The sequence below is a fragment of the Phalangium opilio genome, unplaced genomic scaffold, assembly GCF_054372755.1.
Source record: "Phalangium opilio isolate 3A_F unplaced genomic scaffold, DU_Popi_V2 ptg000344l_1, whole genome shotgun sequence".
Lineage (NCBI taxonomy): Eukaryota > Metazoa > Arthropoda > Arachnida > Opiliones > Phalangiidae > Phalangium > Phalangium opilio.
Genome location: NW_028324227.1, coordinates 1,421,884 through 1,445,754, shown reverse-complemented (window position 1 = coordinate 1,445,754; position 23,871 = coordinate 1,421,884). Strand labels below are relative to the sequence as shown.

The following is a 23,871-nucleotide window of genomic DNA, read 5'->3' as shown; positions in this document are numbered from 1 at the left end:
TAAAAACTGAAGAAATAAAACAAACGATTGAATAAGTAACTTTATTAAAACATTTTGGTATTAATGTGTACATTATGATTAATAATTAAACAGAAACATCCACGATATAAAAATTATCCATCGAATTCACTAACTGTAATATGAAAATTACCCATTCTAAAAATTATGAAATAAAAATACCTCGTACGATCTAATAGTTTGAAGGTTAAATTAATTTAGGATCCATTAGACTAGCTTAAAAATAAAAAGAACCACGCTGAATGACAGGAACTCAGCCAAGTCTTTCAAGAGCCGCTTTTAAAATGCAAAGTCCGTTTCTCTAAATGAATAAAAGTTATAGAACGCGTATGAATATTTTTCAGTTAGAAAATCGATGCCAAATTTAGTGATATAACGCCTAACCAGTTCCACAACATGTTATAACGACTTAAAATGGTATTAGTCTAATTGATATAGGTTTAAAACTAGCCAAAAGGGTTCGAGCCAAACAACAATTTAACGTAAAAATTCCATTAAACTATAAATATATTTCGTATATTATGTAAATGTAAGGGAAACCGCGATGGATTCAATACAACCCTAACCCCTTTTGAGGGCCTCACGACAGAGCGTTCATTTCGAAAGAAGCCAAGCCACGGCTGAATAACTCCCGGATTAAAACAAAACAAGAAATTTCCGAAACAAGACACAGCGAGTAACTTAGGCATACAACCACCCGTTTGAGCCACGGACCTTGAAGGTCAAACAATATTTTGGAACTCTCTCCCTTTTTTTTTAATTTATTAACGGTAACGCTTGCTTAAACAATAAGGGAAGTAATCCCTTCATTTGTTTAATTGAATAAAACTAGCGTAACGCATAGTGCGGGATTTAATAGAGGTTCCTTTTTACGGACGCCAGTGAAAGTTGCATAATACTCGAGGTATCGTAGTTTGGCGGGAATAAAAAAAACTAACTAGGTCGAACTATAGGCAAAAATGGCGCGTTAGAGGAAAACGTGGTTAGCTCGTGATAGTGGCTTGGAAAATTCCTTTTATCTTCATCCATCCCCCGATGATGAGACAATCCCGACGTTAAGGCTCCGAAGGAGTCAAATTCTCGGAGGAGAAAAGCATTTCGGGACATTTCTCGATCCTTGCCAAACTCAAGCACTCCCCTACCGAATTTCATTCAACAGTATAGGGATCGATAACGAGCTACAAGTTTAGTCTTTAGAGTCAAGCAAAACTACAGGTTAGACACTAGAATAGAAGCCTTGGAAGAAAGTACGTTAACCACGCGATGCTGGTGCCGCGTAGTGATTGGAAATGGTTCTATTAAGTCGAGGCCAACCATGGTAAAACTAGTTTCTCGATTCCCTTCCGTAAGAAGTGGAGGCGACTGTAGGACGCGGACGATAAAGTCGCAGTAACTCGTCGCCAGAGGCGCGAGTATTACCCGTTATCATTTGGTAGGGTTGCGTGGCTAGGCCTGAACACGGACGCGAATATCATAGGTTATCCTCATCTCCAACACTCTCCTCCACCTCTACATCAGAGTTTACAATTCTACCAGGGTTCTCCGTTGCTACTAGGTAGGTGGTTATCCAGTCGCTTGAGGCTCTGAAGGATCTACGAAGCGACATTTCCAGGAGGAGAGAAAACGAAAGAGTTCGGAAAGATGTTAGTCAGCGTTGGGGATATGCATTCGGCGATAAGGTAAGAAAATACAATTAAATATATTTCATTATTCCAATTATTATAGGAAAACTAGCTCCCAAACTCTATCCATTCCAAAAATAGAAGTTACTCCCTAGAATCCCGGAAAATGAGGGTTTGTTTATATCTGGCAGTATTTTAGTCAGCGGCAGGCGTTCGCGCCTTTTACGATTTTATAGCGAAACTAAATTCTAAACGTGTATAAAATGCTTTAATTCTGTGTCACCCACGCGCCCATTTTACGAGGAAGCCTCGCGTGCTCGGACTAAAAACAAACACGACGCGGTCCAAAGGGTCAATAAGAATCCCCTTCTTAGCTTAGCGTCAGATCGTGTCGCCAGCGGGGTGAAATTACAATGAATACGCGGGCATCAAAACCCGAGATCGTCCGTAATATTAATTTCGAATTTTCAAAACCATTGGCAGCCAATTCCAAAGGAGGGTTAGCCTGACGAGCAATCGCTTCATCAACGAAATGAACAACATGCCGTTGATGAGCGACCACGAGTTACCGGAACACTTACGCGAAGTGGCCATCGTGTCCGGGTACCGCTCGCCAAGTAGTACCCTGAAAGAATGCATCCAAAGCGCCTTTGTCTTAACCAATGAAACGCTCAATTTCTGGACACATTTCATCCCGTCTTTATATTTCTTCTGGATAACCCGCGATTACTACGAAGTGTTAAGCGTCGGAACGAACCCTTACACTTGGCCGTTTATGGCCTATATGTTAACCATATGCATCTACCCGTTGGTCAGTTGCCTGGCCCATCTTTTCTTCAGTCTATCGTGTTTCGCTCGCGACGTTTGGTTCTTCCTGGACTACGGCGCGCTTAGTCTTTACAGTTTCGGCGCTGCCCTGATCTATCGGGCCTATTGCTTCCCCGAAGAATTGATCGAAACGTCGTACGGCGAGTGGTTTTTGACCATCGGCGCCGCTAACACCATCATCTGTACCTTACTGGCGTGTTGGTCCCGTTTCATGGTGGACCTTTTTTGGATTAAAGTCTTTCGCCTAGGAGCTTTCGTCATCCCATGGGTTTGGGACAGTATCCCCATCATATATCGTGTAATGTATCCGGACTCTAAACTGGCCGAAATAGACGCCGTAACGTTGCCTTACTTCCTTCGCCAATTCTTCTTTTCTTTCTGCATCGGTTTCTTTTACGCGTCACACCTCCCCGAGAGGCTGGCCCCGGGGAAATTCGACATTATCGGCAACAGCCATAATCTCTTGCATATTAGCGGGATTATGGCCACATCGCAACAACTATTCGCAACCCTTAACGATTTACACACCAGACGAGCCTTCATGGAAAAGGGTGCCAACATGGACCACTCGTTTTGGAGCATCTACGGCCTTTTCATGGTCTTCGCTTTTAACTTGTTTTTCATCGTCTTATTTTGCGCGCAATCGTGGAAAATTCTTAACCCACCATTACAATCCGAAATTGGCCCTGAAACCAAGAAAACGAACTGAAATCTATATAGGTTACCAATACGAGTTTAAAATTAAAAGCCAAAGTTTAATTGTATAAAACAGATTTTCCCTAATTGATAAACGAACAAAAAAAAATAACATTCCGTCAACTGGGTAAGCCAAAACAAAACCCCCTCGCGAACTCGTTTTAACATAAATCCTGGTTTATGAAAATGTGTAATAGCGCTTGGCGATTTTTACGTTACCATGTACAAATAAGTTCGGAAACGTAAAAATCAATTAAAAATAGAGAGGCGACAATCTAAGACAAATAGTTCCGATATTACATAGAACTATGTAGACGCTAAAAGGAACATATATATAATCTGACCCAAAAACAAATATATTACTAGGCAGAAAAAAAAATATATTTTCTCCGCAGTGTCGCGCAATATCTATTAAAAGGGGGATGCCAAAAGCGCGCGTTAAATTCCAATACAGGTTATGGAGAATTCTTTTTATTTTATTAAGCATACCTCGATTCGAATCTACGCGCGCTCATTTCGTAACTAACGCGCCATAAAAAGAAGTACCTGGTAAAATTAAAAAAAAACAAAAATTTAAACCCTAAAAAGACCTTGGGGAAAAATATTACCTTGGCAGGCAAACCGGTGAAACAAAAAAAACAGAGTTTATAATTAATAGTCAGTACACGTTAATGTTCAAATCTATACGACTAATAATATAAAATATATGTAGTATATATACATCACGTGATTGGAAAAAAATGCGCGTGATTCAGCTGTTGAATGTTGTAAGTTTAATAACAGGCATGCATTTTTTTATTGTTTTTAAAAAATGGAATATAAATAGTTAAAACGATTATTTCTCTATAAAAACCTAATTAGAGGAATTCATTAAACGTAGAAAACCGCTTTAAAAGCATAGGATTATATTTCTTAAAAGAAAGGACCAGGTTTAAAAATTAAATACTTTGGGTAATGTTATTAAGATGCCATGTTGCTTTAGATCGTGCTTTTATATACATCTAACTATGCAATTCGTTATCTTCTCATTTAATGAAAGAAGAGCTACCATTTTATACAAGGCAGGCATAATGTATCCTTAATGTGAACTAATTGATTTGACATAAACACGCTAAACAACGCACATACTCAGTTCAAAAGTATATAGAGATAAACACAAAAAGTACACAGTTCCCTGCCTTGGCTGTAGACGATATGTAAACTGAGAAGAAAACTACCCCCTCTCAGCCCCCTACACGAACTAAATCATAAGGGAAAAGCTTCTGGACGTCATAGGTTTATAGAAAGTAGTGCGTGATTCTGGCGATCCAAACGAGACTTTTTGGTACTAGAGATAGCATCTGCTACTTTAAGAGCTTATTCACGGCGTGTTCTCTGTGCCACGGTCGGGCAGAGGGGGGGGGGTCGACACTATCATGGGATAAAGGAGGAGGATCGAGCAAGTTTCAACGAAGAGTACTTTTTGTTTTTATATCTATATACTTTTGCTCAGTTACAGCTAGATGGAAAGAATTTTCACAGATAAATAAACTTTTGCGAAAAAAAAAGATCTCATTAAAAAGAGGAGAAACGATTACGAATTTTCTGATACATCTGTTAAGACTAAAGAAAATGCGAGGGGCGTATCACTTCCTTGTGTAATCATTTAATGAGGCACCAGTTAAAATTATGTCCAAGTAGATTAATAACTTAATTAAAACGCTCGGTTTAGATTCATTTAAAACGTTTAGATCCCGATTAATTTGGAGATTTAGTGATTATGCTAATTTAATCTATTTTATTTCTTTATAACAAACCCTGGCAACAAGAAATTATCTCTGCTCCTTGGAAAGAATTAACGAAGGTTGTCAACCTTTTGGCAATGAACTTAGGTGACTTTGATTAAAAATATATTAGAATAACCTAGCGTATCTGTTGTCATAGCCTCTCTCTAAAGAATATGGTAGCTTATTTTGAATTTTTATCAATGTTGAAACTACAACCATAAGTTTATAAGATATGTTCCATAAGTGTGACACTTCTATACTTCGTAATGCTAGAGACTTAATGAGAGCTAGATCGAGAACGACAAGCGAGAATTGACTACACTCTATTTTACAGTCCATCTTCCTATTTAGTCTTTACTATGCCTTCAATAGCGACTCATCACACATGACAAGCTCCAGTTTGTAACCAGAGATTAACAAACTTATGGAACATATCTTATAAACTTATGATACAACTAATTGTAAAAAATGTGTGCCTGAAGTTGTTAATGTTATGGTAATCCGTATCAGAGTCGACAGAGAACCAGAAAAGAGCTAAAATTGTACCGATAATTAAGAAAACCTTGAAAATATAAATGTTTTTCGATTTTTATACGGACATTTTTAATTTACGGGTACCTTAGAGTCTGAAAAGACAATTAGCTGATTTATAATTAAAAAAGAAAATACCCCGAACTCTAAAAATTTTAAACTAAAAAAAGAATAAAATCAATTTAAGAATATTTTTGTTAATTTTTATATAAAGTTATTATAAAACTAGTTATACCTAGAATATAATAAAAGAAATAAATATAAGCGCTTATTTTGTTAATAAAATTTCATAAAAAATAAATTTACAATTTGCGATATTAAATTTTGTAAATATAAGCCAAATGGTTCGATGTCGTTGATTATTAAAAAAAAAAGCTCAATATAATTTAATATCCTATTTACAGATTACAGAAAAACAAAATAAAAAACAAATAGACCCAAAATGTTTTTCATAATTCTCTGAATTTAAATGATTCAATCTGCGCTGTTTGTGATTATTCAATTTACGTCAAAGTTGTTAATAGAGTTGAGGGTGTTTTGATATTCTCCCAAAAGGACAAATATAATCGTTATGAAAAAATTAATAAACTGTAATAAAGTAGTTTTTTGAAACTTGGCTCTTTTTTATATAAATTTGTCACGTGTTTTTTATATATATTTGAAAATGTTGATCAAAATTGTTTGTAAACGTATGATAAAAATGTTTCTAATATCAGAAAATTTAATATGAAACCTAAATAGTTACGAATAATCTGGAAAACAGTGATTACGCAAAAAATATTAATTGGTTCAATAGTTATTGATTGCTTAATGGTGTTTTTTTACATCATTTTTGTTTGAAACCAGCCCAAAATAAACGATTTCAAAATATAAACGAAATGATAAACTCATTTTTACCAATATTATTTACTCAGGGTTAGTCTGACCAAGAAGCGATATCTAGTTTACTAGGGAGAAGGTAAAAGATGCCTAATTATTCGCGCGCCATAGTCCCAGTCCCCCTTTCAAAATACAAAGGGGGGGGGGAACGTAAAAGGAGGCCGGGCTATTTCGCTACACTCTTCTCAGTCGGAAAATAGGTAATTTTTGTCATTCACGTCGCGCTGACGTCAGGTTTCAAGAACCAGTGAGATGCTGGTTGTAATTTAGAGGCGGCGGGGATTAACTCCGGACAGGCTACGTTTGGACTGCAGATAAAGCTGGAAATGTGGGGGCGAATCTAAACCTTCTCCCTAGTAAACTAGATATCGCTTCTTGGTGTAAGTATACAGTATAACGTGAAGTAAAACGGGTCTTTTCTAAAGATGTTGCTTATTTTGCTACTGAAACGTGATTATTGATTCTAATTTCTAATCGTATTTTTAGAAATGTACTTCTGTCGCGTTTAACAATTCTGTTACGTTCATTTATGGAACTTAAGCCAAGTTTAAAGCTCTAAAATTTGATAAAATTGATGGGCCAGTTACGGAAAGATAATCTAAAACATTAATATATTAGTCTACCCGAGAACCCATATAATATTTCACGCAGTTATATATATATTTTTGATACAAGATCTTATATGGTTTCTTGTTTCGCTTATACGCATTTTTTTTCTTTTTTCAATAATCTTAGTTTCAAACTCCCCACTATCGGTTTATAGAACTTTATTGAAAATAGTTCTGTAAGTGATTGAGTAACATATTTACCACTGCTCCAACTACTTCAGAGCAAAAATAAATAGACGAATGATTTCCGGGAGCAAAGGGAGCATTTCCAGGGAATGCAAAAAGAAAAACTCAATTAGTTTCGTGGTGCTCTTATAGGTCCAGAAATTACCACGTGTTAACATTCATTATTCCGGGTATAATTGTCTTTAGTTCTTGGAAACAAAGTAGTAATGCGATTCAGAATTCTTCAAATGGCAGCCCTTTTAATTTCGAAATGTAAAAAGGTGCGAGGGGCTAATCACTCTCACCTTCCCAGTACACCGATTACTGGTTACTTCATAAGTTTATAAGATATGTTCCATAAGTATAACACTACCTATACAAGTTCGTAATGCTAGAGAGTAGAGACTAACAGCTCGAGCTAGTTAGAGAACGACAAGCGAGAATTGAAGTCTTACACTCGGTTAGTTTTGCAGACCATCTTCCTATTTAGTCTGCCTACTACTAAGCCTTTGAAAGCGCCTCACCAGGCGTCGCTTTACCTCGAATCTATGACCTACCTCATTCACTTCATGACAAGCTCCAGTTTGTAACCAATGACAAACTTATGAACTTACGTTACTTTTAATCATTTTAGCTCATCAAGGATATGTCAAGGGTACTCTCTGAAGGGCACTGTGCATAATGACTACGACAAGTGATTGGCCCCTTGGGAAAGAAGTGGTGGTGGGATGGCGAAGGATGATCGGAGATTTTAAAATAAGATAGTTGGCTTTTGTACAAAGGCGATGGCCTTAATCTTGATACAAATGCTTTGCAAAGGTTACTCTCTCTCAGAGTCTCAGTGTTTTGGCCACTAAACAGAAATCTTTCAATTTTGTTTTCTTTCTACTAAGAGTAAAACCTTACAGTAACCGTGCACCTCGCGAATTTATAAATAGCAAGAAGCCAAGATTCTGCGCGGTGAGATTTTATGAACAAAACAGTAGTACAGTACACTAGACTGGTGAGAGCTCCTTGGAGGTATTAACTAAGGATAATTAATTACTTCAATTCTTGGGTTATAACCTATAGACTTTAGAAATCAAACCCTTTGGCTTGAATACATTGGTATCACCGTACCACGCGGCATTAGTTTTTTCATATACTTTTTAATTTCAAGTGATAACTTTAGCTATTAGTTTGTGCAGCGCAAAGAGAAGAGACACGTGAAATCTTAGCTCAAAGTCTCCAAGTGATAAGTAAGAATGAAACTTCAAAATGTGGGAGATATTCTAAGCTCGCGACGCTTGCTCGGAGCAGTGCTCGGAGCGTGGTGATGTCAATAACAAGACGGCCCAAGGGCTCGTAATAGTAGCCACATCGTACGAGTGAATAGTCCCTCTATACCCTACCCTACCCCCACTACACCATTGATATGTATACAAATACGAATCGTTTGACTAAATATTATTTGAAATACACATCCAAGAACGCATCGTTTGACTGTATCTAACGATTGATCTTGCAGGCACCATCATTCAATGGCGCTACCAACTGCGCCACGATACACGATGATGAACTCTATTTGAGCTAATTTAGTTGTTAATATAAACAAACGAACATAAAAGAATTTCTCCGCACCCACGTGGTCTCGAACCCGGGGCCATTCGTGTGTGAAGCGGATGACATAATCACTACGCCATTGACACATACACAATTACAGATCGTTTGACTAAATCGTATTTGAATTAAAAACTAACTATAAAAATGAACTTCGGTATCTGAGCACGAACCATTAGACACGACTTCAACGGGCACTGACCACTTCGAGTACTGATCCACTGTGGGATACTAACCACTTCGAGTACTGATCCACTGTGGAATACTGACCACTGCGAGTACTGATCCACTGAGGGATACCGACCACTTTGAGTACTGATCCACTGAGGGATACTGACCACTTCGAGCTTTGACCATCTTCGAAGATTGATCTGTTAGGTATTGGCATTCAACGGCGCTACCAACTGCGCCACGATACACGATGTTGAACACTCTTTAATCTAAATTAGTTGTGAATTTAAACTAACGAGCATAAAAGAATTTCTTCGCAGTCACGTGGTCTTGAACCCGGGGCCTTCGGTGTGTGAAGCGGCTGAGATAACCACTACACAGCAGATACACATCCAAGAACGCATCGTTTGACTTTATCTTATGCGAATTAAAAACTAACTATAAAATACAAGTTCCGTATCTTCATTAGACTAGACTTGTCACTTTATTGGGTACTGACCATCTCTAACGATTGATCTTGCAGGCACCATCATTCAACGGCGCTACCAACTACGCCACGATACACGGTGATGAACTCTCTTTGAGCTAATTTAGTTGTTAATATAAACAAACGAACATAAAAGAAATTCTCCGCACCCACGTGGTCTCGAACCCGGGGCCTTTCGTGAGTGAAGCGGATGACATAATCACTACGCCATTGACACATAAACAATTACAGATCGTTTGACTAAATCGTATTTGAATTAAAAACTAACTATAAAAAGGAACTTCGGTATCTGAGCACGAACCATTAGACACGACTTCAACGGGCACTGACCACTTCGAGTACTGATCCACTGTGGGATACCGACCACTTCGAGTACTGATCCACTTAGGGATACCGACCACTTTGAGTACTGATCCACTGAGGGATACCGACCACTTTGAGTACTGATCCACTGAGGGATACCGACCACTTTGAGTACTGATCCACTGAGGGATACTGACCACTTCGAGCTTTGACCATCTTTGAAGATTGATCTGTTAGATATTGGCATTCAACGGCGCTACCAACTGCGCCACGATACACGATGTTGAACACTCTTTAATCTAAATTAGTTGTGAATTTAAACTAACGAGCATAAAAGAATTTCTTCGCAGTCACGTGGTCTTGAACCAGGGGCCTTCGGTGTGTGAAGCGGCTGAGATAACCACTACACAGCAGATACACATCCAAGAACGCATCGTTTGACTTTATCTTATGCGAATTAAAAACTAACTATAAAATACAAGTTCCGTATCTTCATTAGACTAGACTTGTCACTTTATTGGGTACTGACCATCTCTAACGATTGATCTTGCAGGCACCATCATTCAACGGCGCTACCAACTGCGCCACGATACACGGTGATGAACTCTCTTTGAGCTAATTTAGTTGTTAATATAAAAAAACGAACATAAAAGAAATTCTCCGCCCCCACGTGGTCTCGAACCCGGGGCCTTTCGTGTGTGAAGCGGATGACATAATCACTACGCCATTGACACATAAAATATTACAGATCGTTTGACTAAATCGTATTTGAATTAAAAACTAACTATAAAAAGGAACTTCGGTATCTGAGCACGAACCATTAGACACGACTTCAACGGGCACTGACCACTTATCCACTTAGGGATACCGACCACTTTGAGTACTGATCCACTGAGGGATACCGACCACTTTGAGTACTGATCCACTGAGGGATACTGACCACTTCGAGCTTTGACCATCTTTGAAGATTGATCTGTTAGGTATTGGCATTCAACGGCGCTACCAACTGCACCACGATACACGATATTGAAACCTCTTTAATCTAAATTAGTTGTGAATTTAAACTAACGAGCATAAAAGAATTTCTTCGCAGCCTTGTGGTCTTGAACCCGGGGCCTTCGGTGTGTGAAGCGGCTGAGATAACCACTACGCCATTGACACATACACAATCGCTACGGGTCGTTCGACTAAATCTTATTTGAATTAAAAACTAACTATAAAAAATAACTTCTGTATCTGAGCACTATCTTCATTAGACAAGAATTTATTGGGTATTGACCATCTTCGAAGATCGAGCTTTCAGGCACCAGCATTCAATGGCGCTACCAACTGCGCCACGAAACACGCTGTTGAATGCTATTTGAGCTAATTTAGTTGTCAATTTAAACTTCCGAGCATAAAAAATTTCGCCAGACCCTCGCGGTTCCGAACCCAAGGCCTTCCGGATGCGACAACCACTACACCATTGATATGTATACAAACACGGATCGTTTGACTTAATCTTATTTGAAATAAATACTAACCCTAAAAAAATAACTTCGGTATCTGAGCACGAACTTCACTTGGTACTGACCCTATATGAACCTTCTTTGAGCTAATTTAGTTGTGAATTTAAACAAACGAACATAAAAGAATTTCTCCGCACCCACGTGGTCCCGAACCCGGGGCCTTCCGTGTGTGAAGCGGGTGAGATAACCACTACACAGCAGATACACATCCAAGAACGCATCGTTTGACTTTATCTTATGCGAATTAAAAACTAACTATAAAATACAAGTTCCGTATCTTCATTAGACTAGATTTGTCACTTTATTGGGTACTGACCATCTCTAACGATTGATCTTGCAGGCACCATCATTCAACGGCGCTACCAACTGCGCCACGATACACGGTGATGAACTCTCTTTGAGCTAATTTAGTTGTTAATATAAACAAACGAACATAAAAGAAATTCTCCGCCCCCACGTGGTCTCGAACCCGGGACCTTTCGTGTGTGAAGCGGATGACATAATCACTACGCCATTGACACATAAAAAATTATAGATCGTTTGACTAAATCGTATTTGAATTAAAAACTAACTATAAAAAGGAACTTCGGTATCTGAGCACGAACCATTAGACACGACTTCAACGGGCACTGACCACTTCGAGTACTGATCCACTGTGGGATACCGACCACTTCGAGTACTGATCCACTTAGGGATACCGACCACTTTGAGTACTGATCCACTGAGGGATACCGACCACTTTGAGTACTGATCCACTGAGGGATACTGACCACTTCGAGCTTTGACCATCTTCGAAGATTGATCTGTTAGGTATTGGCATTCAACGGCGCTACCAACTGCGCCACGATACACGATATTGAAACCTCTTTAATCTAAATTAGTTGTGAATTTAAACTAACGAGCATAAAAGAATTTCTTCGCAGCCACGTGGTCTTGAACCAGGGGCCTTCGGTGTGTGAAGCGGCTGAGATAACCACTACACAGCAGATACACATCCAATAACGCATCGTTTGACTTTATCTTATGCGAATTAAAAACTAACTATAAAATACAACTTCCGTATCTTCATTAGACTAGACTTGTCACTTTATTGGGTACTGACCATCTCTAACGATTGATATTGCAGGCACCATCACTCAATGGCGCTACCAACTGCGCCACGATACACGATGATGAACCCTCTTTGAGCTAATTTAGTTGTTAATATAAACAAACGAACATAAAAGAATTTCTCCGCACCCACGTGGTCTCGAACCCGGGGCCTTTCGTGTGTGTAGCGGATGACATAATCACTACGCCATTGACACATAAACAATTACAGATCGTTTGACTAAATCGTATTTGAATTAAAAACTAACTATAAAAAGGAACTTCGGTATCTGAGCACGAACCATTAGACACGACTTCAACGGGCACTGACCACTTCGAGTACTGATCCACTGTGGGATACCGACCACTTCGAGTACTGATCCACTTAGGGATACCGACCACTTTGAGTACTGATCCACTGAGGGATACCGACCACTTTGAGTACTGATCCACTGAGGGATACCGACCACTTTGAGTACTGATCCACTGAGGGATACTGACCACTTCGAGCTTTGACCATCTTTGAAGATTGATCTGTTAGGTATTGGCATTCAACGGCGCTACCAACTGCGCCACGATACACGATATTGAAACCTCTTTAATCTAAATTAGTTGTGAATTTAAACTAACGAGCATAAAAGAATTTCTTCGCAGCCACGTGGTCTTGAACCTGGGGCCTTCGGTGTGTGAAGCGGCTGAGATAACCACTACGCCATTGACACATACAGAATTACTACGGGTCGTTCGACTAAATCTTATTTGAATTAAAAACTAACTATAAAAAATTCTAGCCCATAATTAAGCCACATCGTTTACGTACTCTCGCTATCCCTACTACAATAAATATACTTCTAGTGAAATATACCCTAATATACCGGTCAGAGGGAATAATTTTTCAATGGCTGCTTGGCAAAGAGAATCAAATATCACCAACGCCCGTTACTAAATTACTAATACTACTACTACTACCACTACTACTCAGGTAAAACTATTAGTCCCATCGATACCTTGTAGCTAAGAAGAAACTAAAACATTTCCAAAGCGCGCTTCTAGAACTCTCGCCCGGTCGGACTTTCTTTTAAAATTCTTCTTGATTTGAGGAGAAATTCACGTAAATTCTAATAATAAACACCATTCTATATATAACGTCGGTATTTACTTGCTTTTGCTTCTTAAAAATTCCCCTCGATTTCTTTGAATTTTGAAATCGGGGAGCGGGATGATTTATTGCGTGAAACCCTTATTGTCGACGGGTGACCGGAATTTTAAAGGGAGTATTAAACCTTCCATTTAAATTAAGGCAATACTAAAATCCTCCCTCTCTCTAGCTTTAAATATATCGAGGAAACGTAAACCACAATTCACAAAGCTTAACCTTACCTGTACAATTAAATGCAATGCTTAAACATGCTATTATAATCCCCATCCTTTTAAAATACACGAACGAAAAATATCACCTCACCACAATTCTCTCACGTTCACTCTCCCTCCCTTAAATGACGAACGAAAAATTTTATCCTGCCAAAGGCATAAAATAACCATTTCTTCGGTTAGCTCTGACATAACCATTTCTTTGGGTAACTCTGACCACATTCCAAATCGCGAAAAACTACTACCACGACGACGACCACCACCACCACCACTAGTACCACCACAGGCTCGCGGGACAAACTAATAGCCTCATCGTATATATACGATGTGGCTAAAAAGACACGTTAAAGCATCCTCCCACTTATCATCGCGGTATAACACTAAAATTTACCGTGTTGTTTCGACGTTTCCTGGTTTGTAACACCTGTTTTGTATTGGAGAATATTTTGAGTTTACGTGCCAAGCCGCTAAAAAAAGAATTCGCATCCATGATACCAGTACGTTGCGAGTTGGTACCTAAATTATAGCTGCAATCTATAATTTAGAACGTAAAAAAATCCAAAAACCGCTCTTTTTGAAAAATTTAGGAATTTTGTTGTTAAAGTTTTCAAAATATTTAAAACTCCTTTAAAATCTTCTCAATATTAAAAGAACCGGATCATAGTATCTGTTCATAGTAGTTTTCGTCGACTATTTCAACTATAGGGACACACACGACAGCGAGTGATAAACACCTCTTACAGAACGTCAGACCTCCCCTTACCCAATCATCTTTACTCCCGTACTAGCCTTCTACTTTATAAAATCCAACCCCATGAGGAGCCGTCTGAAGCCCCGCCCTTTTTGCTGTTTCCCTATTTTCATCAAAACCCCATAAGGTTTCAACACCTCAACTAACTAGCTATAGTTTGAACAAAAGAAACAGTATAGCAGTTTTATTTTTCGCTAATTAACAAAGAAATTGTTATCAAACTGCTCGTAAAAATATTTTGATGTAGTTCAAACTTTTCAAGAGGTTAGATAACAGACTAATCTTAAAGAAGGAGTATTTCTCTCGTCCTCGTTTTTCGGTTTCCTGTTGCGTAATAATACAAATGGTTCATTGATATCTATGTACAATAGATTCGACGCGTGTTTTTCAAGTGCCTACTCCCAGGATCGTTCTAATTAATAATTTTTTACAGGTGTTAATAATAAACTAACACTAGTTAGCGAAATACAGGTATATAATTTGTCTATGTAGCCTTTGGTACAATTAAGCGATAAAGATCAAAATATAAGTACTTAAATAAATTAAGTAATGCAACTGTTCGGAAATATAATATATTGCACATTTTCAATAAATTATCATATATTTTCTTTTGCTGAGAAAATAAAAAAATATTTATTTGACAAAAAAACGTGTCGTAAATTTGAATTAAAAACTTCCTGTTTGGAAAACCAGCGTAAATTTCAACGCAGTTAGTTGCCAAGTGAAAAATGCCAATTGTACCTTATTCATACGTTCGCTATTTTTACATAATTTAAACATCTCTTAGAGCTATTGTAAATTTTTATAATCGGATATGAATTATGTAATTATCAAAAAAATTTGAAGTAATCTAACGTTATCTTAGTCTAACGTGTGACAAAAAAAAACCATAGTGAATTTGCAAATACCGGGACAAAAATTGAAAAATATTTATCTAGCTACATAATGTTATCAGACATTTCTATTTCTATTTTTTTTGTTCTTTCTCAAAATGAGTAAATTGGAAAATTATCAAAGAAAAAATTTATCGCTAGACTATTTTTATAGCTTCGTGCTGATAAATATATCCGGTTACTTAAGAGGAAAAATAAAATAAGTGAACAAAAATCTTATAACGAGGCGGTTTTTGAGGGGCCTTTTAAAGGATTGTACAGGGTGTGTTATTTTGGTCAAATCAGGGATAGATTTAATTTAAGAAGTAGGAATGGAGAACAGAGTAATCTGGGTGCGCGTCAAAGTCGGAGGGAGGGGTTCTATACTGGGTGGTCTATGAGTCGGACTGAAGTAAATATTAACCGTTCTCCATTCCTACTTTTAAAATGAAATCTATCCCTGGTTTGACCAAAAGAACACACCCTTTAAGAAACACCCTGTATGTAATGTTTTTGGGAAATTTTCTATTTCACTATTGAAATGATTATAAGTAAACCGTAATCGGTGTACATACAGTTGATTTAGTCTGAGAAGAGTGATAAGCCCCTCGGATGTTTGTTCAACACAAACTTTGCCAAAGAGGGTGATAAAATTGCGGTCATAATCGTTTATCTCCAGCCAGTAATAGAAAGATGTGAAAGTATCATATTTTGTTGAAAACAGTAATATTCCAAATTTTAGGAAAAATATAGATTAAAGCTTTTATCAGTTATTTGTAGAAATTTAGTGATTCGCAATTTACAACAGGGTTGATAAGTTATCGACTCATGGTCATAAAACTATATATATATAAATTAGTAGTAATATGGATGCCGCTCGTAATTAAGTTTAATTAAAATTGTTTAAACCTTAATACGAACTTCGAATTTTACTCTTTGCCGCTCGCTAAAATACATACATGTCGGTATAATTATGCCTCTACGTTGGTTTTCCTGTATATCACGTAGGTGACATCTTCTGTTATTGTACAAAGTGCAGTACCTGACACGGAAAAATAAGCCTTACCTTTACTGCAATTAAAATATTTTGAAATGACAAAAACCAGGTGGTTTTAATTTATATTCAAAAGTCGAGCGAGAATTTAATTATATATTAAGTCAGGGTACGTTTCCTGTATTTTCCTGTACTAATGTACCGGGCCTGATCCTTGAGTCAAAACGCTTAAAGAGATAATACGGGATAGTATTATATTCTTTTTTAATAGAAAGGGCGTATAAAATAATGAATATATCAATTGAAACCATGTTTCTATCTACAATATTAAAGAAGATACGAGCAATTAAGTTTCCGTAATGGCGCCTTAATGGATGCTACGCCTTACGTTTTCCCGCGAGATACTGGGAAGTACCACTATTGGTCGTCTTGCCCTGACAGATTTGTCCAATAGCAGTACTTCCAGTGCTTGGCGTAGCGTCTATTACCCGCCATTACGGAAAATTAATTGCTCGTATTTTCTTTAATATTGTAGATAGAGACATCTTTATAACGAGCGTGATATAAAAACCTCGCCATCTTGGCTATAAAAATCTGTAATTATATCTATTGAATTAAATTAAATTTTGTGTACGTGAGTTGGACGTATTTTGTTGAAAAAAAATCGAAAAGGAAACTCGTGGCAATAACAAATATATTTTCGTTTACGTAAGCGTTTAGTTCAAGAAGGAAATTATGCCAGAATTGGCGAAATATCGAAATCACGCCATAAACTGAATTAATTTACTTATTATCATTCCTGTCTGATATCATCGGCAAAAATAAAAGGTGACCTTTTATTAAAAGTATCAGGATGGATCACTTATTTTCCTCTATGAATGCCTGATTGGCTACGAAAATTACGAAATTAAAAGACTATTGTCACCCACGTGATTGTGGGGAAACACCTACGCGATTTGTGCATATATCTTGGAAGAATTAAATTTAAGAAGTTGTTATACTTAAGGCGCGAAATAATTATGGTTAGGCGAAAAAAAAAAGGTTTTTTACTGTTTATACTCCTGGAAAAGCGCAAGAGTTTAACTTTCTAATGTAAACACTAACTAGCGCAAAGAAAATAAGGCTTCCTTTATAGGAGAGCTCCATAAAAACAAATAACTAGCGAAAAACGAGGCAAAGTCTTAGAAAGACTAATTAAGGATGCAATCGTCTGACTTTCATAAAAGGAGGCCGCCTTATATCCCTTATCATTGTATTAATACACATAACTATAGTCCCTATTTCACCTAAAATCTTTAGGAGGTTGGCGGGAAAATAAGGTTAAGGAACAAATCAGCGCGGTGCTTTGATAAACAGAATCATATCAGTGCCCGAGATGGCGACCATAAACTCAGCCCACGCCATTTTGCACTCAAAACATTAGTGCTATATAGGGAGAGGGCGTTTGTCAGGGAGGGAAAGAACATCCGACGTCATTTTATACCTCTACTTAGGGGAGCGTTTGTAGGCGCGATACTGAAATTCCCCCGTAAGGGGGATGGAATCGAGGTAAGAGATATAAGCCTATGACGTTGACCTATACACAAGCAGGTGTGGGAAATAAAAGGGGGATGAAGACATTAATTGTCTCTGACATCAGTCACTAGTGACGTCTACTCTACTTCAGCAAATGCATTGAACGCAAGATGCGCCATTAGAAATTGAAACCATTCTTTTCTTCCACTTACCAGTTATTGGTGGCAATCATAATGTAGTTTTAGCAGTAATTCAACTGTCATTTCAGAAAAGACGTAAATCTTTCGAAATTAATTTAAATATCTGTGTTGAAATAATTAACAAAAACCATTTTCACAATAAAACATACAAACAACAACCTGCCGCGCGCCACTTTGACATTGTTGTGGCAGCAGACGAACTCATGAAGGAAGACGTGAACTAAATTGAAGTGAATCAACGTAAATCAGCTACCTAGAGATTACGTAACCAAACCTTGGAGGAGAGAGATGGAGTTGTAGACCCATTTGAAAAAGTAGCTAGTTTTAATGAATTAGCTTATATTTTTAAAACATTGGGATCGTCGACGTTTTCGTACCGTACGACCCTACCAAAACGTCGAGGACGATGGATCCTGGCTTTGAAAACTTCGTTTCCGTAGATGCGGATACAGATAATTTTACTCCATCTCACCTCTTTCCTCCAAGACCGAACAACAGAGTACAGTACAGACGCCGGTGATCGTTGACTGTAAACGTTGGCAGTTTTTAATCCCGCACAAAATAGACTGATGAAGATTAGTGCAATTAAATCATCTTTACAGAGTAGTTTTAAAAGATGGTAGATTTAACTAATCCCGATTTTAAAGAAGGCGGACCTATTGAACACGCTTTTAGCAATTGGGTCTTCGTTTTTCCCGCTATTGTTACCATAGGTCTTGTAGGTAAGCCTTGGCCTGCCATTCCTCTACTAAATTTTTGTATAAATAATAAGCCTATCAATCATAAAATAAAAATCGCAACATAATCGTAAGCTTACTTTATTTATTATCGTACCCCCCCACGCCTAAATTACTAAAATTAATTCCACGCTGGACCGCTTTTACTACTACCACGCACCAAATGTCATTTGAGAAATGTGTAATGTCAAGATTCAAAAGTATCTAGATAAGAAGTCTATATAAAAATACTAGTTTCTTTTAAAACTGGACTAGAGCGTCTCCCAGTTCACTCCTCCCATAACAGCCCTTGGGGTTTTGCCACGTTTTTCTAGTTTTATTGGTAGGCATGTGGTAGTTTATCACTGTTTCAAGTATATTCAAGAAATAGGGAGAAGCGTCACAGCTGTTATTGCTGATGAGGCTTTAGTTTTAATCCGATATCTTCTAAATCTATACACCACATTGGTACTCGTAAGAGGTCCCATTTTCCACAAAATCAAGCGTGTTAGTAGTTGATATATAACAAAAATGGAGGAAGAAACCATACTTGAAAGTCAGGATGAAGGGGGCTCAATGTTAGCCTTTTATTCCGTTTTTATCGTAATTCCTGTAGGGGTTTTGGGTAAGTTCTAGCAGCTTAATTAAACCGGTTAATTTAAGTCTTTAGTTTAAATAAATTTAATCTAATATTGGCCACCATATGGTACCGTTATTGAAGGTTATAACCATGGGGTTATAATTACAGGTTTTTTCACGTGGAAATTGATAAAAAGTTTACGTGAAAAGGAGAAGAAAAAGGAAGAAAAGAAAAAATTAAAAATGCAAAGGAAGGAAGTTAAAAAGAAGAAATAATTTAAAATATATTTAAATTCGTTTAATTTTTCTGGGATTGTAAAAGATACACTGCCATTTAAGGTAAAAGGGATATATTCAAGGCACAAATATTGTACTCAACTGAAAACGTTTGGTGACACTGATGATTGGAAGAAAAATTTTAAAGAATGTCGGAAGAATATCCACGGCTTCCCAAAGAACATTGGCAATCATTTATAAAGAAAAAAAAAATATTAAATAATAATAATAAGCATTCCACAAATTATATATTCAATATGTTGTTTTAAAAAGTAACTTTTAAACTGATATAATTATTTTAAAATTTATATTCTTCTAAGGTAAAACTCATTTAAAGATACGAATATGATAAAGTATATTTATTTAAAAGGATCGTTATTTATTTACTCTATATTTTTTCAACCATAACTTGACTTCCATATTTTAAAAAAAAAAAAATCGTAAATTAAATAAATAAAATATAAAAAAAATAAAAGGCTGAGTACATATTAGTCTTGTATCTAAGTCTGGGTATAATGTATGTAATAAATAAAAAATAAAATTTATATTTAAAAATACTTACTTTGTTTCATTGGGTTAATTATTTTATTTTCTTTTATTATTACCAGACATTCGCTTTTACAATCGAAAGTATTTGTTTGTTTGTTTGTTTGTTTATCATTTTACAAAGCAATTACGGTGTTTGTACAAAACCATACAGGAACATATACAACCTTTTGGCTATATTATTATTATTATTATTATTATTTTTAGTTAATTTAGTGTCCCTTGAAACAGGGATATAAATTTTACAACGTAAAAATGTACATTTTTTTTATTATTATCAGAAGCATTTGAAATACATTTCCCCCTTACTCGCTATTCTAACATTAATATCGTTGTAAAACTCCTTGCGTTTAATGTTTCTCTCTTAAGTAGCGGAGCGGGGATGACGTAATATGGAACATAGTGAAAAATACAATTTCTGGACCCTTCATGTGTCAATAGAACTGAAAATTTGGAGGTTTTCTTCATTTAGACAATTGGTTGGTATGAATGGGTCACGTGCAAAAATATCCTGGCGGCCCAATTGGCCTTATTCCTGATCAACGCCACTGAGGCGTAGCGGCGACCTTTGGAACTATAATAATACGGTAGCCAATTACAGGTGGCGGTGGAGTCGATGGACTCTGATGGAGATCTGTTATTTTCCATGTTTTGTTGATCTTTCTGAATGATGTGAATAGCCTAGGCTTAACAAGCGATATGGTTTCAAAAGTATTAAAAGTTGATTTTACCTTTCTTATTCTGTCTAATATTATGAAATAAGACTTTCGGAGTAAGTTTTCATTCGATTTTGGTCTATTTGGAGATTATTCGGTTAATAATAATTAGTTAAAACATGTTTTTTGAAGTTGAAGCGGTAATAATCAAAACATAGAAAATAACAGATCTCCATCAGAGTACATCGACTCGAGCGCCACCTCTAATTGGCTACCGTATTATTATAGTTCCAAAAGTCGCCGCTACGCCTCGGTGGCGTTGATCAGGAATAAGGCCAATTGGGCCTCTAATTAGGCCCATAGAATCAAAGTGGTGTCAAACATGGCCGCCCATTGCCAAAGCTAAGCCCGTGACGTTTTTACCTAAGCACTGACGTCACAACTTAGCTAGATTAACAATGACACGTGGTTCCTTGAGTGGGTCCAAAAAATCATCATTTTAAACTATGCCCATATGGGTTTTCCTGCTTTTCCATAAATTCGTTGCAAATTAAACGAAAATTTCGTTTTTCATATAAACAAAAGAAATTTTCTTAAGTTTCTACAGGAGAGGAAGACTGGAGTTTCAGCGCGTTCAGTGATTAGGGGTTTTCTACGTCCGTTTATTTATAAAAAAGCGCAAAGAGTACCTATAGGAATAATTAATAATAAACTAAAAAAACAAAAAAGTTTAAATATTTGGCCCGCGCAAGTTTTGGTATAATAGTAGGTACTCTCATTAAAAATAATTCGTACGTGTTATATAGGAAACTTAGTAGTTTTGCAGTGTATATAAAACACTAAACAAAATTAACGAAGAGAGATTTGTTTACCAAGTGGTAAATGTTAGATTTTTTTTGTTTGGTTAAAGAGTTGAGTAGGGTTTGTTTTTCATAAAAAGGGAATTGGTTTGAAAAAGGGAATATTTAAAAATTCTTTCATTATCTTTGATAGACACCGAGATGTTGACATCCATCTAAATTGTTTTTCTCTTAGGTTTGCCCCGTTTTCGGATGAAACGAAGATTCGTATTACCAAACACGGGGCGAAAAACCTTTTTCTAGGACCACAATCGAATCGAACACCAAATAAAAGTAGAAATTAGACAAAAATTTCCCCCTTTTTTAATTGTTATAAAGATGTTTCTCCGCCAGGACCTCCGCAAGCTTGGTGGCTTTCACCTTCCAGCATCGCGATTCTTTGTTTCAACATCCTTACCTGCAATTCCGCGTTAATTACTTCTAATTAATCTAAAAATTTAGTTTAATTAGGTTAGGATATGACTCGTACTTGGGCATTGTGTCTTTCAAGCATTAGAGCCATTTGTTGTTCTAACTTTTTAGCTTTCGTTTGATTTTTCTTTTTCGCTTTCTCAAAAGCCATAACCAAGGCACTGTTTAAGAAAATTATTCGTAAAACTGAATGATTCTATATGAAAACATTATACCTATTAGCCCTTTTCAAGTCATTTATGAATTCCGTCGACTGTTGCGCCCTGAGATCGGAATTTTTCGTGACTTTTTCTAAGGTAGAAACCAATTCTTGTATCCTCGATTTGAGCTTTTTCTCTCGCCTTTCGGCTTCGACTAACTCGTGACCACTATCAGGGCTGGCGCTGCCTTCCGACATATAAACGTGGGTGTTTGAACCGTGACCTTGAGTTCCCCTTAACCGTTCGGCTAATTGCTGATGTTCTTCCACTTCGGCTTTCAAATGTTCAATGTGAACTAAATAAGCCTGTTCTTGCGCCTCGCGGCTGTTCAGTCGTAACTCTAAAGACGCTTTCTCCTTCTCCAAAAGATAAACTTGGGCTTTTAACTCGGCTTTGTCTTCCTGCAAGAATCAGGCAAATTTTAACAATGTCTCCGAAGCCTGTCTGGAATGGAATGGAATGGAAGATTCGAACCTTCATAGCCATAAGCTCTTGCATTAAAACAGCGTTTTCTAAGTCAAGTTTTTGGGCCTCCAGAACTGTTGGGAAGGAATCCTTCATTGATGGATCAACGTGAATACTTTCTAGTTCAACGACAGTTGTTTTTACGGAAGATCTATCACTTTTCAGTTGGCCAATGTAGTCCCGTAATCGTTGTTCATCTATCTTTGTAAATTCGGTGCCTTCGCTACTCGATGTAGAACTTGTTGTACTGTTTAATTGAAAGGCAATGGACTTTTAGATTTTCATCTATCATTGTCATTGAATGACTACCTTGTGGTGCGACTGTGGGAAGAGACGTCTTCCCACGGACTTATATTACATCCAGGGACTAGAAACGCTATGCCGTATGTCCTATCTAATTTTTGAAGGCAATGCCTGGCTACGTTTTCGGCGGCTTTACGATTATCTTGAGCTCGTTTCAACAAAACCGTCACTTCTTCTTCCTCATCATTACATCCTTTAACTTTTATAAGAAAATTTACAATAAGTCTCAGAACCTTACAGAGTTTGTTCTTATTATAATATTGCCTCGTTCTGATTATTTAGTAACATTATCTTTGTAACGAGCTGAAAACGTTCTAGTTACTCAACAACTCAACACATTCAACTTATTGGACAACTATAGCACATAGTGCCGCGTTATGCTTATTCGATAACCCTGGCGAATTGCCGCATTTCATCAACTTCCGCGTCACACACTTACCAAGACCTCCTAGTCCAGCCGCTCTACAATTAGCCAATATAAGGCCCTGTTCCGTTTCCAAAAGGGCTAGAAGCACTTCGAAGGTTTCAATGGATTGATCACTGTACGTCAACGCTAACTGCAAAGCTGTGTTGTTGGATTCGTACTTTCCGATCAAAACACTTAAGCGATCACACTGGCTTTTACTCTCTTCTAACGTCAAGTTTAAAAGATCATTTTGGGACTTTAAATTCTCTATTTTGCTATTGAGTCGCTCCATTTCAACTTCGAATTCCTGAATCTTGGATTCGGGAACGGCCGAACCGGCCGAAAATAATGTCTGAAAAATTTCTTGCGCGTGAGATTCTTCCTGCATATTATGACACAAATGCTCCGCGACTTTGGAATTTGTTACCTATGAAGCGAAAAAAGAACATTTAGATTAGAAAAACGAAAGAGACATCGTTG

General features: G+C 37.2%; 3 protein-coding genes and 1 long non-coding RNA gene across 7 annotated transcripts in view; 2 read left to right on the top strand and 2 right to left on the bottom strand.

Annotated features, from left to right (window-relative positions):
• Nucleotides 1–27: 27 nt before the first annotated feature.
• LOC149609977 (uncharacterized) lies at nt 28–18,213 on the bottom strand. Its single transcript, XR_016376915.1, has 3 exons — nt 17,986–18,213; nt 2,222–3,154; nt 28–1,196 (listed from the first exon to the last, which is right to left on the bottom strand). It is a non-coding gene; the product is annotated as an uncharacterized LOC149609977 (long non-coding RNA).
• Nucleotides 1,217–3,298, top strand: LOC149609978 (membrane progestin receptor gamma-like). Its single transcript, XM_089860063.1, has 2 exons — nt 1,217–1,697; nt 2,124–3,298. Exons 1-2 carry the CDS (start codon nt 1,660–1,662, stop codon nt 3,175–3,177), a joined length of 1,092 nt encoding a protein of 363 aa, XP_089716189.1. The 5' UTR covers nt 1,217–1,659; the 3' UTR covers nt 3,178–3,298.
• Nucleotides 18,214–18,471: 258 nt separating the features above from the next.
• Nucleotides 18,472–19,965, top strand: LOC149609976 (uncharacterized). Of its 2 annotated transcripts, none has more exons than XM_089860042.1 (2): nt 18,472–18,695; nt 19,438–19,965. In XM_089860042.1, the coding sequence occupies exons 1-2, from the start codon at nt 18,590–18,592 to the stop codon at nt 19,542–19,544; spliced, it is 213 nt and encodes a 70-aa protein (XP_089716168.1). In that variant the 5' UTR covers nt 18,472–18,589; the 3' UTR covers nt 19,545–19,965. The 2 variants fall into 2 exon arrangements, with proteins under 2 accessions (XP_089716168.1, XP_089716170.1); XM_089860044.1 differs by lacking the exon at nt 18,472–18,695 and adding an exon at nt 18,724–19,314.
• A 141-nt stretch (nt 19,966–20,106) lies between these two features.
• The window catches only part of LOC149609974 (colorectal mutant cancer protein), a 40,252-nt gene continuing 36,487 nt past the window's right edge, over nt 20,107–23,871 (bottom strand). For 2 of the 3 annotated variants that reach the window (XM_089860039.1, XM_089860041.1), the window contains 6 exons: nt 23,425–23,818; nt 22,989–23,184; nt 22,692–22,929; nt 22,233–22,618; nt 22,076–22,178; nt 20,107–22,003 (listed from right to left, as the gene is read on the bottom strand). In XM_089860039.1, the coding sequence (XP_089716165.1) occupies nt 21,917–22,003; nt 22,076–22,178; nt 22,233–22,618; nt 22,692–22,929; nt 22,989–23,184; nt 23,425–23,818 (1,404 nt within the window). In that variant the 3' untranslated portion in view covers nt 20,107–21,916. The remainder of the gene's footprint in view (nt 22,004–22,075; nt 22,179–22,232; nt 22,619–22,691; nt 22,930–22,988; nt 23,185–23,424; nt 23,819–23,871) is intronic. The other variant, XM_089860040.1, reaches the window with a different exon arrangement.